The 14002-nt window shown below is 50.3% G+C and overlaps 1 protein-coding gene across 1 annotated transcript; it reads right to left on the bottom strand.

Moving 5' to 3' along the window:
* Positions 1-5023: 5023 nt before the first annotated feature.
* Positions 5024-6629, bottom strand: LOC129471883 (peroxiredoxin-like 2A). Its single transcript, XM_055260958.2, has one exon. The coding sequence runs from the start codon at positions 6607-6609 to the stop codon at positions 6004-6006; it is 606 nt and encodes a 201-aa protein (XP_055116933.1). The 5' UTR covers positions 6610-6629; the 3' UTR covers positions 5024-6003.
* Between the last annotated feature and the right edge of the window lie 7373 nt (positions 6630-14002).

Below are 14002 nucleotides of genomic sequence, written 5' to 3'. Positions count from 1 at the left end.
GAGACTGTTTACTCAGGGAGCCGGTCACCGCCTCTGCGGCTGGACAGCTCTTCTGCCTCACCGGTGTTTGCCCTGTGTTCAGTCCACCTCTGCTCATGATGCAGTTGGTGCTGAGTGAGTAAGTGACTTGCTAGAGTCTCCTCTGCAGAGCTCAGCCAGCCTCTCCCAGGGCACCTCTCTGCCTGCTCTAGGCCACACATTTTGCTCTGTTCGTGACAGCTTGGGACTGGAGGCTACAGCAGGTGTCGCTTAGCGCCCAGATTAGACACCTGTGTGTCACCATACGTTAGAGGGCCCTGGGAGTCTCCTGAAGTGGTCAAAATTCTACCAGTGGCCCCTTGACCTGGGCAGTCAGAGGTGGGGTGAGTTCCTCTGAGGTCTCTGCCCCAGTCTCTGAAGGCTGACATCAAGGTGTCTGCTGGGCTGGGCTTTGATCTGGAAGCTCTGGAGAGAATCCACCTCCAACCGTATTCAGGTCATTGCCAAATTGAGTGCCTCGCAGCTGTAGGACTGAGGTCCTACCTTCTTGTTGGAGGTTGGCAGGGGTCCCTCTCAGCTCCTGGGGCCACTTGTGTGGGCCCCCATCTCTGCAAGGGCAGGGGTGGCTCCCTGTGTCTGCCCCCGTGGTGCTTCGTCTCTGCGATTTCTGCCCAGCAACTGGAGAAAGCCTGGCCTTGAAAGGGCTCATGTAGTTAGAATTGGCCCACTTGGATCATCTTCCTCTTGCCATATGATGGAACATGATCATGGGAGTTATATCTGATCATATCCCTGGGCTCCACCCACACTCAGAGGGGTGGAGGTGACATAAGGATCATTTGGGATCATTCTTAGACCTCTGCCAACCACACATACACACATGTATACACCCATGCATGTGTAATAAGAATGTATGTTTATTAAACATACTACATTCTAGATACTTCTATAGGAATAGTATCACTTGATCCGCTCAAGGATATGTAGTTATTACCACTGTTACTATCTCTGGTTTGCAGATGAAGAGATAGGGGCTCAGAGAAGTTGAATAACTTGCCCAGGGTGACCTAGCTAGTAAGGAGTGGGGCCTGAACTTGAACCCAGGTCTGTCTGATTCTGAAGCCTGCGTTCTATTTATTTATTTATTTTTCTGAGACAGAGTCTTGCTCTTGTCACCCAGGCTGGAGTGCAGTGGCATGATCTCAGCTCACTGCAACTTCCACCTCCTGGGTTCAAGTGATTCTCCCACCTCAGCCTCCCGAGTAGCTGGGATTACAGGCACCCGCCACCACCCCTGGCTAATTTTTGTATTTTTAGTAGAGACACGGTTTCACCACATTGGCCAGGCTGGTCTCAACCTCCTGATCTCAGGAGATCCACCTGCCTTGGCCTCCCAAAGTGCTGGGATTACAGGCGTGAGCCACTGTGCCCGGCCAGAGGCCTGCATTCTTAACCAGGGCTCTGGTCTCACACATGAACACAGAGGACCATGTGCCTACACATGCGCATTTATGCACACTCCTGAAGAATCCATGTATAGGTACACATGCACCCCCCATGCCTGGCTGGTCCCCTGGGGCCCAGAGTTAATGAAGATGCCCCAGGAGCCCACACAGTGCGGTCACGGGCAGAGATGAAAGGCGTGGTGTGCCTAATGGCCCTCCGGGGATCCGGTTACCCATGGCTGTGGCTTCTCAACCAGGTGATTAATTGCCCGGCACTGCCTTGCCCGGTCAGCTCCCAAGGCCTCCTGCCCTCTTATTAAAAACATCCCTTGATGTTATACTGCCAGGGAGATCAATGGAGGCACCCGAGGGGAGTGGGGCTGCTGGGGGACAGGGGTCTCCTTGGCCTCTCCCTGGTGCCCACCTCGCTTCCTTGGTGCTCAGCTCCCTGGGAGCCAGCTAGAGTTGAGCTTCCCAAAGAGGCTTCCTGACGCTGGGTCCTGCCTGGCTGGGGTTCGCGTAGCATGGTCAGTGTGACCAGGCAGCTGGGCTGGTGGCCGAGGTCAGAGAGGGACAGAGGAGTTGAGCCTGTGCTTTGGGGCCTTGGGAAGCTGAAAAGGGTCTGGAGTTGTGCTTCTCGCCCCAGCCTCTTCTGGGCGTCCTGACCTCAGATCATCTCGGGTTTGCTCCTGAACTTGTCTTTTGACTTGACCTGTAGCATCTCTGGGTCCTCCTGTGTAAAACAGGGAGAGAGGGGCCTCTCTTGCAGGTCCTGAAGGTCATTTGCCTTCTCAAAACTCCTTGTCCTTTGGCTTGGGTGACCCTGCACACTCCCATTTACCTCCTACTTCTCTGGCCACGCTGTCTTCTTTACTCACTTCCAGCCAATACAGTTCCTGGGTTTGAGACCCAGCACCACCACTTCCTAGACCAGAGACCCCGGCAAGTGGCTTAACCTTGCAAGTCCTTCGCTTCCCCATCTCCAGAAGGAGGCCCATCCTGGTGCCTCCCTCAGAGAGTTGCTGGGAGACTTCAACAAGTTGATCAAAGTAAAGTGCTTTGGTGTGTGGCAGGTGGAAGTGCTGGGCTGGCCAAGGTGCTCTCCTCAGCCAGGTTCTTGAATGCTGGTCCTCAGGGCTTTGTCACTCAGCTCTTCTCATTCTACCCACTCTGCTCGGGGAAGCTCATCCCTTTCTCCAGCTCCACTGGGTGATGCTCCGGCATCTCTGCTCCTGCTTCCTGAACCACAGTCCCAACCTGCCCAGATACTCGCAGGCATCACTGACTGGACAGATTCCAGTGAACTCAAGCTCTTGCCTGCTCCTCGTCCTGAGTTCCCACCTCGGGGCCACCGCCATTTACCCAGTCTCCCTGGCTGAAAACAGTGGTCTCAACCTGGATTTCTCCCTCTGCCTCAAACATGCCTTCTATCCGTCACCAGATCCTGCGAGATGGATGGCTCCCAAGCTTCTCTTGAACTGTCCATCTCTCTCCATCCCCCGGCCACTGTTTGGGCCCAAGCCATTGCCCTCTCTCACTTGGACAATGCAGCTGCTTCCCAGCAGATCTCTCTGCCTCCAGGTTTGTCTCCCCGCTAGGTTCTGGGCCCCATCACCTCTCTAGCCAGGCTGCCTCTCACTCTCTGATCCAGGCAAGCAAGTGGCCTTTCCTCTTCTGCCTCTGGGCCTTTGCACATACTGCTCCATCTGGGTGAAACACTTTTCCTCCAGGCTTGGTTTGTACCCAAACCGGCTGGTGGTCTAGAAGTTGTCCAGGGTCCTTCTGCCCTGGCCGTGTAGGACTCCCACAGCATAGTGGCTGATCTTTCAGGTCTGGGTGTCACACGGACTTGGGTTCACTACTTTTCAGTTGTCTGGTCTGGGCAAGTCTTTTGACCCTTCTGAGCTTCCGTTATGCCATCTGTAGACTGAGGCTGGTAATAGCTATGCTTGTACAGAAAATCATGTGACTTAAAGCCATGACATGTTTAACACAGAGTGGCTGGTGCATGAATGTTCAGTAGTGGTGACGATGATGACTGTTTGGACCCCAACCCCTTTGGTGGAGGAGGGGAGCATCTGTCTCATCCTGGGCCCAGATGGTCTCTTCTTTGTTTCTCCCTGGAGCCAGGGGAGGCAGGTAGGGTTCTCTGAAGGGTACAGAAGGGTAAACGGAGATTGCGGCAGGAGGAGGAGTGGTCTTAACATGACACAGCTGGAGGCCTGGTCACCTGCTACGTCCTCTCCTGCTCTCTCAGTCTGGGGCTCAGTGCTCCTGCTATAGAAGACAGTCTTTTTTTTTTTTTTTTTTTTAAGAGACAGGTTTTTGTTTTGTTTTGTTTTTTTGAGACAGAGTCTTGCTCTGTCCTCCAGGCTGGAATGCAGTGGTGCGATTTCGGCTCACTGCAACCTCTGCCTCCTGAGTTCAAGCGATTCTCCTGCCTCAGCCTCCTGAGTAGCCAGGATTACAGGTGCGCACCATCATGCCTGGCTAATTTTTGTATTTTTAGTAGAGACAGGATTTCACCATGTTGGCCAGGCTGGTCTCGAACTCCTGACCTCAGGTGATCCACCTGCCTCAGCCTCCCAAAGTGCTGGGATTATAGGTGTGAACCACTGCGTCTGGCCAAGAGACAGGTTCTTGCTCTATTGCCCAGGCTGGAGTGCAGTGGCGAAATCATAGTTCACTGCAATCTCGACCTCTTGGGCTCAAGTGATCTTCCTGCCTCAGCCTCCTGAATAGTTGGGGCTACAGGTGTGGCTAATTTTTTAATTTTTTTGTAGAGATGGGGGTCTCACTATGTTGTCCAAGCTGGTCTCAAACTCCTGGGCTCAAGTGATTCTCCTGTCTCGGCCCCTGAGAGTCAGCCGTTTTAACAACACTGACAATTTAAAGTGCTTGCTCTTGTTAATGCCATGGACTTTGCATTAACAAGAGCTCTGCTCAACCCTTAGCTTTTGTGTTCCATTTACATGCATTTAATCCACGCAGCAAAATCCTAGGAAGATGGTATTATAGACCCTATTTTGCAGTGAGTAGACTGAGACCTAGAGAGGCTGAGCCACTTGTTCCAGGGCATATAGCTACCTGGGGGGGGGGAACAGGACTGGAAACTGCAGTTCTCTTCTCAAGATCCTGGCAGCCTTTCCCCCTCGGACAGCTGTCTCCGTCCTCCCCATCCTAGCCTGCCTGACCCAGAGTGTCCCTGCCTCTCTGGAGCCCTGAGTCTTACTTCAGTTTGGTTTGACAGTGCTCAGTGCTGAGAGAGGATCATGACAATTCTCACGTTCATATGAGTTTAAGTGTTTTTCTTTGGCAGTTGTTTTATTTTTTGGAGAATTTCACAAAAAGCCCTTGAGACAGAAAGGGATCCATTCTCTGGAGTGTTGCAAAACCGATGTTCTTCAAGCCACCTCCGTCTGCCTCTTCTGTCCCTTTTTTCTGAATCTGTGTTCTAATCTTATGTGCTACTCCCACACAATTTTGGAGCTACCTTGGGGTGCACACACGCACACACGTACTCACTTTAGTACAAGAAAATCAGCACACATAGGGTTGGGCTGTGTCTTAGTGGTGTGCTGGCAAATATTTCTTTTTTTTTTTGATTTCTGATGCATAATTTTATTAAAGCCAGAGATGGTCATTTTTTCTAGAGAAACGGATCTCTGAGGTTAGAATGGAAGATAATGAAACGAGAGATTTCACTTTACAATTTACCTTTGTCAAACTATCCCAGAGCATGTCAATTCTATTATGAAAGTATTACTTTGACATCCTATAACCAATTATTAATAGAAAACACACATGCCAAAAAACCTTAAATTCTGTAATCTTCAAGTCAATCATCAACTTTTCTTGGATTTTCGAAGGCCTGAAAAGAAAAATAATTTCAAACAACAGCACTCAAACACCATATGCATTTGTAATGAGGCACAGCAACCATTTTTTTTTTTTTTTTTAGATGGAGTCTCAGTCACCCAGGCTGGAATACAGTGGCGTGATCTTGGCTCACCGCAACCTCCACCTCCCAGGTTCAAGTGATTCTCCTGCCTCAGCCTCCCGGGTAGCTGGGACTACAGGTGCATGCCACCGCACCCGGCTGATTTTTGTATTTTTAGTAGAGACGGGGTTTCGCCATGTTGCTCAGGCTGGTCTTGAACTCCCGACCTCAAGTGACTTGCTCACCTCGGCCTCCCAAGGTGCTGGGATTACAGGTGTGAGCCACCGCACCCAGCCTGACAGTCAATTTTAAGCCTCCTATTTCCCAGGTTTTAGCTTAACAATCCTCATTAGTTTTTCAGATTTTTGTCAGTCTTGTTTTGGGGCTATTTTGCCTTACTGGGCCTAAACAGAATATTAAAATACATTAATAATCCATACTGAGAGTAGAGTATAAATGGGTTTCTCACTCCTTAGGGGCACAAGTGGAAACAATACATCCCATGAACACAGGTGAATGCCCCTGGTTATCCCTGAGCTGGGCAGTTTCACACGATCATTTTTTCTCTGAGGCCAAAGTCTGTGGTTTGATCGTCTTAGCAGCTTCCAGAACAGAAAGTAGGTTTACTTTGTCTCCAAATTATTTTTCTCGGTGCTCGAGAAGAATGCCCTGCTTTCCTGATCCCACCACGAAAACTCCCCCAAGGATGAAGCCTTCTCCTTCCAGGTTTCCAGAGAAGCCTCCATTCCAGGCTCGGAAGAAGTTGTACCACACTCCCAGACGGATAAATCCCATAAACATCATCTTCCGCCTTTGTGGATCATAGAACTTTTTCTTTTCATCCAGGAAGATTTCTCCTTTGAAATAAGGCTGGAAATCCTTCACTTCGGTCTTGATGTGCTCCTTTACCACTGCATAGAGGGGGACGCCCAGCTGGTCCAACATGCTTTTCAGGGAGGACAGATCTGCAGCTTCCTCTCGACAGAGGAAACAGCCTGGCCTCCGCACGGCCATAATCACAGCTCCATTTTTTTCCCATAGCTCCTTTGCTTTCAAAGTCCTTGGTTCCTTCTCCAGTGTTTTCAGGTCTATATCCTCCAGGTACTCCAGGGCCGCTTTCTGGGGCCTGGACAGAAACAGGTCTGTGTTGGCAAGCAGCAATGCCAAGGCAGCAGCCCCCAGGGCTCCTGCACCAATGGACCACTTCCCCATGGTGAAGAAACTTGGGTCCTGGAGGAAAGACATTTCTCAAGTGCCTCCCTTCTGCTGGCAAATATTTCACAAAAGGCCCTCTGGAGAAAGCAAGCCCTGATTTGGCATTTGCCAATTCCCGTAGTGTAAATACTCCCACTGTGGTCAATGTCAAGCCCGCAGCGTGGAGTTGCTGAATGCGGAATTGGGAAGAGATGTGCAGTCAGCTCCTGTGTGCAGGTTCAAATGGGCTCCAGCACCCTGCATGGGCTGCAGCACCTTGCACCTGTCCCAGCCCTGTCTCTCCACTGCAGTGGCCAGCCTGTAGTGCTCACCTATGCCTGTCAAAATGCATTGTGTGCACATGTGAGGGACACCACATCCCTGTCACTTACCCCAGACCTGATCACTGCCTTCCCCACATTTGTGCACACTCACAGGGTCAGGCATGCCCTCAATGACTCCCAAGCACTGGTGTGCCCCAGCAAACACATTTGTGTACCATCTTGCTCACAGCAACATGTGTACACGAAATCACACATGCACCTAAGCGTGACACACCCAGCTCTACCCATGGCCATAGTCTCAGTTCCTCCTGCACACATATTCTCACACAGTTGTACACTTTCAATCACAAACACAGACACACCCGCCAGGGCACACCCATGGGCACGCATAGGTGTCTCACAGTCACTGGCATGTGTGTCCTAGCACATGTGCCACACACAGACACACACACACACACACACACGCATCGATGCACATTCGTCAGGTGAGCAGATGCCTGGATATGAACAAGCAAGGGCTGAAACCCAGCCTTTCTCACCTTCGTGCATGCCCCACGGCACACCTATGGCTCACTCACCACCCTGCCCACCCCCTGTCCCCCCACATCCCCTGCAGGCATCTCCCCCACCCCGTCATAACCAGGGAAGCTGGCCGGGCTGGGTTGTGGGTGTGGTGTTTGGGAGTTAGAGAGGAATTCCAGGCGGGCCCCTTCTGCTCCCCTGGCCAACGTTAAGTGCCTTCAGCCTGAAAAGAACCGTCCAGAGAGGCTTTTCCGGCTAGAGATTAATGTCACTGAAAAATGTGGGTCCCGAGCGATTAATGCGTCCTTCTTTGCCACACATTATGTGAGTGCACTAAAGCGAGAGGGGCTCATTTTTGGCGTGTTTTTAGCCTGTTTGGCACAGAGTGAAAGAAGAAAAGAAGAAGAGCCCGGGGCCCAGGAACCTGAGGGTGGGGATCTCATGGTCAGAAAGACCCCCAGAAGCCAGGTAGCGTGAGGCTGGGGGGGGGTCCCTGCCAAGTCACCGCAAGACTCAGAGGGGAGGTCATGGTGGAACCCACCCACAGTCTCGGCGTTCCAGGTGTCCCGGCTTGGAGGCGTCCTAGGGCCTCTGATTGTGTCGCATTGGCCAAGGGAACCAATCCCTCACAAGCAGTCTCCCAGCATAGTCAGAAGATCCTGGATTCAAAGCCCAGCTCAGCCGGTGACTCCACCTCTCAGGGCCTCGTCTTCTCCATTTGCAAAATGGCAATGATGTAGGATCTATCTTAACGGCTTGTGGTGGGGATTGAATGAGATCGTCCGAAGGAGCCTCATAGCACAGGGTCAGATGCAGAGTAAGCGGTCGATAGTATAGCAGCCAGCCAGAGTGGTGGTGGCAGTGGTGTGTGTGGGTGCATGAATGAGCACACGTGTGTGTGTGTGTGTGATAGATTGATGTTTCAAAGCAGGTGAACCTGGGCTTGAGCCTTGTTACGTGACCTTGAGCAAATATGGTATCTGTTCCTGAGCCTCGGATTCTTCTCCTGGAAGATGGAGTTAAATCCCAGGTTATTGTGAGAATTAAAGGTGATCACACAGGTCAAGAGCCTGGCACAGTGCCTGCCACTGACTGAGGCCCTAAAACATGACGGCAGTGGTGAGTGGGCCAGAATAATTCTATCTGCAGCAATGCCTTCCTTCCACAGCCTGGCAGATGTGCTTGGAGTCGAACTGGTTGAATTCACGTGATACCGTCGCACGGTCAGTCCCTGGGAGTTGGGTGAAAAGCGTGCGTGACTCAGGAGGAACAAACAGGACAGGACGTGAAGCCATACACAGAAGCCTCCTTGCCAAAGCACTGGCAGGGTGGGGGAAGAGGAATCCATTCTGGTGCCCCGGAAGCCTCTGAGGATGGGGCAGAGGAGACAAGTTGGGGTTGGGAGGCTGTGAGGCCTGTCATCTGTGACGCAGTCCGTATGCCAGGCACCCAGACAGGGGCTCAGTATCTGTTCCCCATTGGTTTCACTTGGAAACCCTGGAGGGTCGATCTTATCTGCTGGGGAAATCAAGGCATGGAGTGGGTAGGCGACCTGGCTTAGATTACACAGCCAGAAAAGGTCCAGGAACGGGTTCCCTTGTCGTGGATGGCTCCTTGACCAGGCAGGAACGGCCAGCATTTCGAGGGGAACCAGGAACGTGCTGAAGAATGTGTTCTTTGTATGTTTAAAAACACAAAACGAGTTACATTATTTCTTGGCTTAAAACATGTCTGCAACCCCCGCTGCCCTCAGGCTAGAGCCCAAGCACCTGGCCTGTCAGCTGTGGGGTCTGGGCCCTGCCACCTCTCCAGCCTCGGGTGGCACCACAGTGACTCTTGCTGTCTCTTCTCAATGCCAGGTTCCTGGCCCTCTTCCTGGGCTTCAGCCCTCAGAGCCCAGCTGCAGGGATCCTCCCCTCCCCACCTCTCTACATTGCCAAGACCAGGTGCCCAGGTCTCAGCTCTCAATGCACTGGTCCTCGGCCCTTGCAGCAATTCTCACCATATTTACCTTCTCTGTTGATAGGTTGGCTCTGCAAGGTAGGAGGTGCGTTCTTGCCTTTGATATGTGTTGGTGGCATCTACACAGTGCCTGGCAAAAAGCAGGTGCTTGAGAGGAAGGACCGAGTGGTGGACAGCCAGGTTGGCATCTGGGCACAAGCAGGGTCCATGGGGAGTTTGGGTCCCATGTGGCTGAGGTCTCAGCTCCACAGCAGATGCGCTGACTGGAAGCAGGATAGTGGGTGGGGCCATTAAAGGAGGCAGGAAAGACGGGAGATTCTGCAAGAAGATTTGCCTGACTTACTTTGAATCTTCTAAAAGCCTTTGACTTGATTTGACACTAAAGATTATAAAATAAGTGCCATCAGAGAATGGAATTCAGGGATAAGGGACTTCTCTGGGGAATTCTATCCCCTGACGTGCCCTATGTGGGCACTCTTGTTATCCCTATTTTTCAGAGGAGGAACCTGGGGCTCAGAGAGATTCTTGGCCCAGCTGAGACCAGAACCTCAGCATGTCTTTCCCATGGAGCCATCATCCCCTCAGGGCTGGTTGAACCGGAGGAGGAAATGTCAGCCTCACTCCCCAGGACCAGGGACCTTGAACTTGATGCAAAAAAGATTTGTTTGTTGTGGTGGTTTTAAGATGTGTTTATACATTCCTCAATAGTCTCTTCAAGAGGTGGTTTAATCCTCCTTCCCTTGAGTATGGGCCTAGTGACTCAATTCCAATGAATAGAATATGGCAGATGTGTGTGACTTCCAAGACTAGGTCACAGAAGGCATTGTGGCTTCCTCCTTCTTCTCTTTTGCTTCACTTACTCTGGGGGAAGCCAGCTGCTGTGTCATGAGGATACTCAAGCAGTCCTATGGAGAGGCCCACCTGGCGAGGAACTGAGGCCTCCTGCCGATAGCCATGGCAGGTGGCTGTGTTGGAAGCAGATCTCCCCCTCTCCCCGGCCCCAGTCAAGCCTTCAGATGACTGCAGTCCTGCTTGACAGCTAGACTGCAATTTCAGGAGAGACCTGGGTCAAAACCACTCTGTAAGTTGCTTCTGAATTCCTGACTGTGGAAATAATAAACATTTCTTGTTGTCTGTGGGATAATTTGTTATGCAGCAGCAAATAATGAATGCATTTATTTTTGTGGAAGTGGCTCAAATCCCATCAACAGTAGATTATGATATAGTCCCAGGATAGAATACTATACAGCAATGAGAAGGAACAAACCATCACTACAGACAACAGTGTGGATGAAGCTCACAAACATCTTGACCAAAAGAAGCTGCACCAAACAACACATACTGTGTGACTCCATTCATATAAAATACAAAGACTGGCCAATCCAATCTATAATAATAGAAATCAGGATAGTGGTTTTCCTTGGGCAGGGTTGGACGGAGTGGCCAGGAGGGGCCGGAAGGGGGTTTCTGAGTGCTTCTTACATGAATGCATTCAGTTTGTGAGAACTCATTGAGTTGTAGATTTATGACTTGAACACATGTTTGTATATTAGACCTTACAGAAAAATCTTCCAGTTTGGAATAGGGTGTATGCTGGGTGAAAACTGGGCTGCTCAGGAGTCACATCTGGCTGTAGGATGAACACTGCTTTAGAGGTTATAGGCCTGGAAACCTGTGAGGGAAAGTCTAGCACTCAGGTCATGAGATAGAAAGAAAAAGGGTTGGGGTGGCTGTGTTGGGACCTCCCAGTCCCCAGGGCCTTGGCTTGAAGTCTTACCTCCTTAGCTCTCTGAGCTGATGGACAGGAAGGGACAAAGGCTCAGCTCCCGACTGGGGTTGGGGTCAGCCGAGGGGGCTTTCCGGGGCAGCAGTGAGGGCAGGGGGAGCCCTGCCTGGCTTTGTGATTCAGGGATTTGCTGTAATCCCAGTCCTTCCCTGCAGCCTGTCTAATCCCCACCCGTGGGGCTGAGCCTTTTCAAGATCTGACTTTGGCCTGAAAGGCTCCAAGAGGGGCCCACATTCCTGCCCACAGCATCTCCGCTCCTAGGAGGAAACTCATCAGGGTCTCTCCTGACCCCGGCATGGGGCTTCTCATCCTTGGGAAAAAAAGACAGCGCTCATAAATCCAGGGAAAGTCAAGATGGCCGTGGGAGAATCCGGAGTGTTTGACCTGCTTCTTTGAAGGAGACGGTGGTCTCTGATGCCTGGGTCCTGGGCCTTGTGCCATCAAGGAAATGGGTGGAGATGCTGGCAAGCATGAAGACCTGTCGGGGGTGGTGGTTAACCACCTCCAAGGCCTGATGTGAGCTTCCTCTTTAACCTCATTGTTCACTTGACAAGCTCCAGCTACCTGAGTGGCTCCTAAGGGTCCCCAAGCTGCTTCCTGCCTCAGGACCTTCATACAGACTTCCCCTTGGCTTGGAGATTCTCTCCCCTGATCCTTGCACGCTGCTCTTGCTTGTTACTGAGATCTCTACTTTGGGAGGCCAAGGTGGGCGGATTGCCTGAGGTCAGGAGTTTGAGACCAGCCTGGCCAACATGGTGAAACCCTGTCTTCACTAAACAACAACAACAACAACAACAACAAAAAAAAACCCCAAAAAACCCAAAAAACAAAAAGAAAAAAAACAAAAACAAAACCTAGCTGGGTGTGGTGGTGCGTGCCTGTAATCCCAGCTACTTGGGAGGCTGAGGCAGGAGAATTGCTTGAACCCAGGAGGCAGAGGTTGCAGTGAGTTGAGATTGCATCACTGCAGTCCAGCCTGGGTGACAGAGAAAGACTCCGTCTCAATAAACAACAACAACAACAAAATAACTGAGATCTCAGCTGCAATGTTACTTCCCCCAAGGCCCCATGGTCCCACTCTGTCATGTCACCCTGTGTCTCAGTTTTATTTGTTGCCTTTCCTTGTCTCGTCCGACTGGAAAGTGAGACCTTGAAGAGCAGGGGCCCCGTCCACTGGGCTCCTGGCCATAACCCCCTCTAAGAATAATACCCAGTGATTCATGGTTCTCAGTGCATGTGCAGAGTAAGTGAATGAATGAATGGGAAAGGACAAAGTTACTTGAAGAAGAACAAGGAGAAAAACTTGAAAGGGGATGATCTTGCTCAACTTGTGAATCACAGATATGCTTCCCCTTAACACCAAAAGCTGCCCTGTGAAATCTATATTGTTATCCCATTTTTACAGATGAAAAACTAAGGGGGAAAAGGTTCAATAACCCACCAGGCCCACACAGGCGGTAGACTTGCAGGAAAATAATCTTAGCTGGCCTTGATTTTCACTCTCATTCTTACATTGAAATTCCTAGCACCTGAAATTTTACTTTTAGATGTGCATTCCTTTTGCTTGGACATTGCCCTCTCAAGAACTAACTTTCTTTTTTCTTTCTTTCTTTCTTTCTTTCTTTCTTTCTTTCTTTCTTTCTTTCTTTCTTTCTTCTTTCTTTCTTCTTTCTTTCTTCTTTCTTTCCTTTCTTTTTCTTTCCTTTCTTTCTTTCTTTCTTTCTTTCTTTCTTTCTTTCTTTCTTTCCTTCCTTCCTTCCTTCCTTCTTCTTTCTTTCTTTCTTTCTTCTTTTTCTTTCTTTCTATTTCTTTCTTTCTCTTTCTTTCTTTCTCTCTTTCTTTCTTTTTCCTTCCTTCCTTCCCTCTTTCTTTCTTCTTTCTTTCTTTCTTTCTTTCTTTCTTTCTTTCTTTCTTTCTTTCTTTCTTTCTTTCTTTCTTTCTTTCTTTCTTTCTTTCTTTCTTCTTTCCTCTCTCTCTCTCTTTCTTTCGAGATGGAGTCTCACTCTGTTGCCCAGGCTGGAGTGCAGTGGCACAATCTCCACTCACCGCAACCTCCACCTCTGGGGTTCAAGCAATTCTGCCTCAGCCTCCCAAGTAGCTGGGATTACAGACACCCACCACCACACTTGGCCAATTCTTGTATTTGTAGTAGAGGTGGGGTTTCACCATGTTGGCCAGGCTGGTCTTGAACTCCTGACCTCAGGTGATCCGCCCACCTCGGCCTCCCAAAGTGTTGGGATTACAGACGTGTGCCACCACACCTGGCCAAGAACTTCTTTCTTTCTTCTTACCTTTCCTCTTAGTTAGTAGTGAGAGAATTTTACATGAATGATTATTGTAGATGCATAACATGGTAGTTATAGAAGGAGTGTTGCAGGCTGTGTTCTAACTTGTCCATTTTATAAGTGGGGATACTGAGGCCCAGAAAGCAGAAATAATGTCCTCAAAGTCACCACATAGTAGGTACTCACTAAGTGCTTGTTGATTGAATCAACATAAACAGACGCATTACAGAGGGAGCACAACCTGTTTGGAAGTCGCAGGTAGCACGGCTTTGACTCCCAGAGCGCATTCAGCATTTCACAGTGTCTGAAGGCACATTCGTGTACATGATTTCAGGTAAGCACTTTGTGATTGCCATTTTACACATGGGGCAGGTGAGGCCCAGAGAGGTAAAGCATCTTGTCCAAGGTCACACAGTAAGTTAAGAGGTGGTGTTGGGATTTGAACTTAGCTCTTGCATAACCTCTGTGGCTTTTTCTGAAACTCTGGCAGAGAATTCAACCAGTTATCTCATGCTCCTTTCCAGGGGTCCCTGGGCTGGTCCATGGGGACATGGACCCAGGGGCCAGGGCTGGCCCTGGGCTTGCTCCGCCAGGATGTGTGTGAG

The sequence above is a fragment of the Symphalangus syndactylus genome, chromosome 22 (genome assembly GCF_028878055.3).
Source record: "Symphalangus syndactylus isolate Jambi chromosome 22, NHGRI_mSymSyn1-v2.1_pri, whole genome shotgun sequence".
NCBI classification, from domain to species: Eukaryota; Metazoa; Chordata; class Mammalia; order Primates; family Hylobatidae; genus Symphalangus; species Symphalangus syndactylus.
Note: the sequence above shows the minus strand (reverse complement) of the source record. Positions and strands in the feature narration are given on the sequence as shown.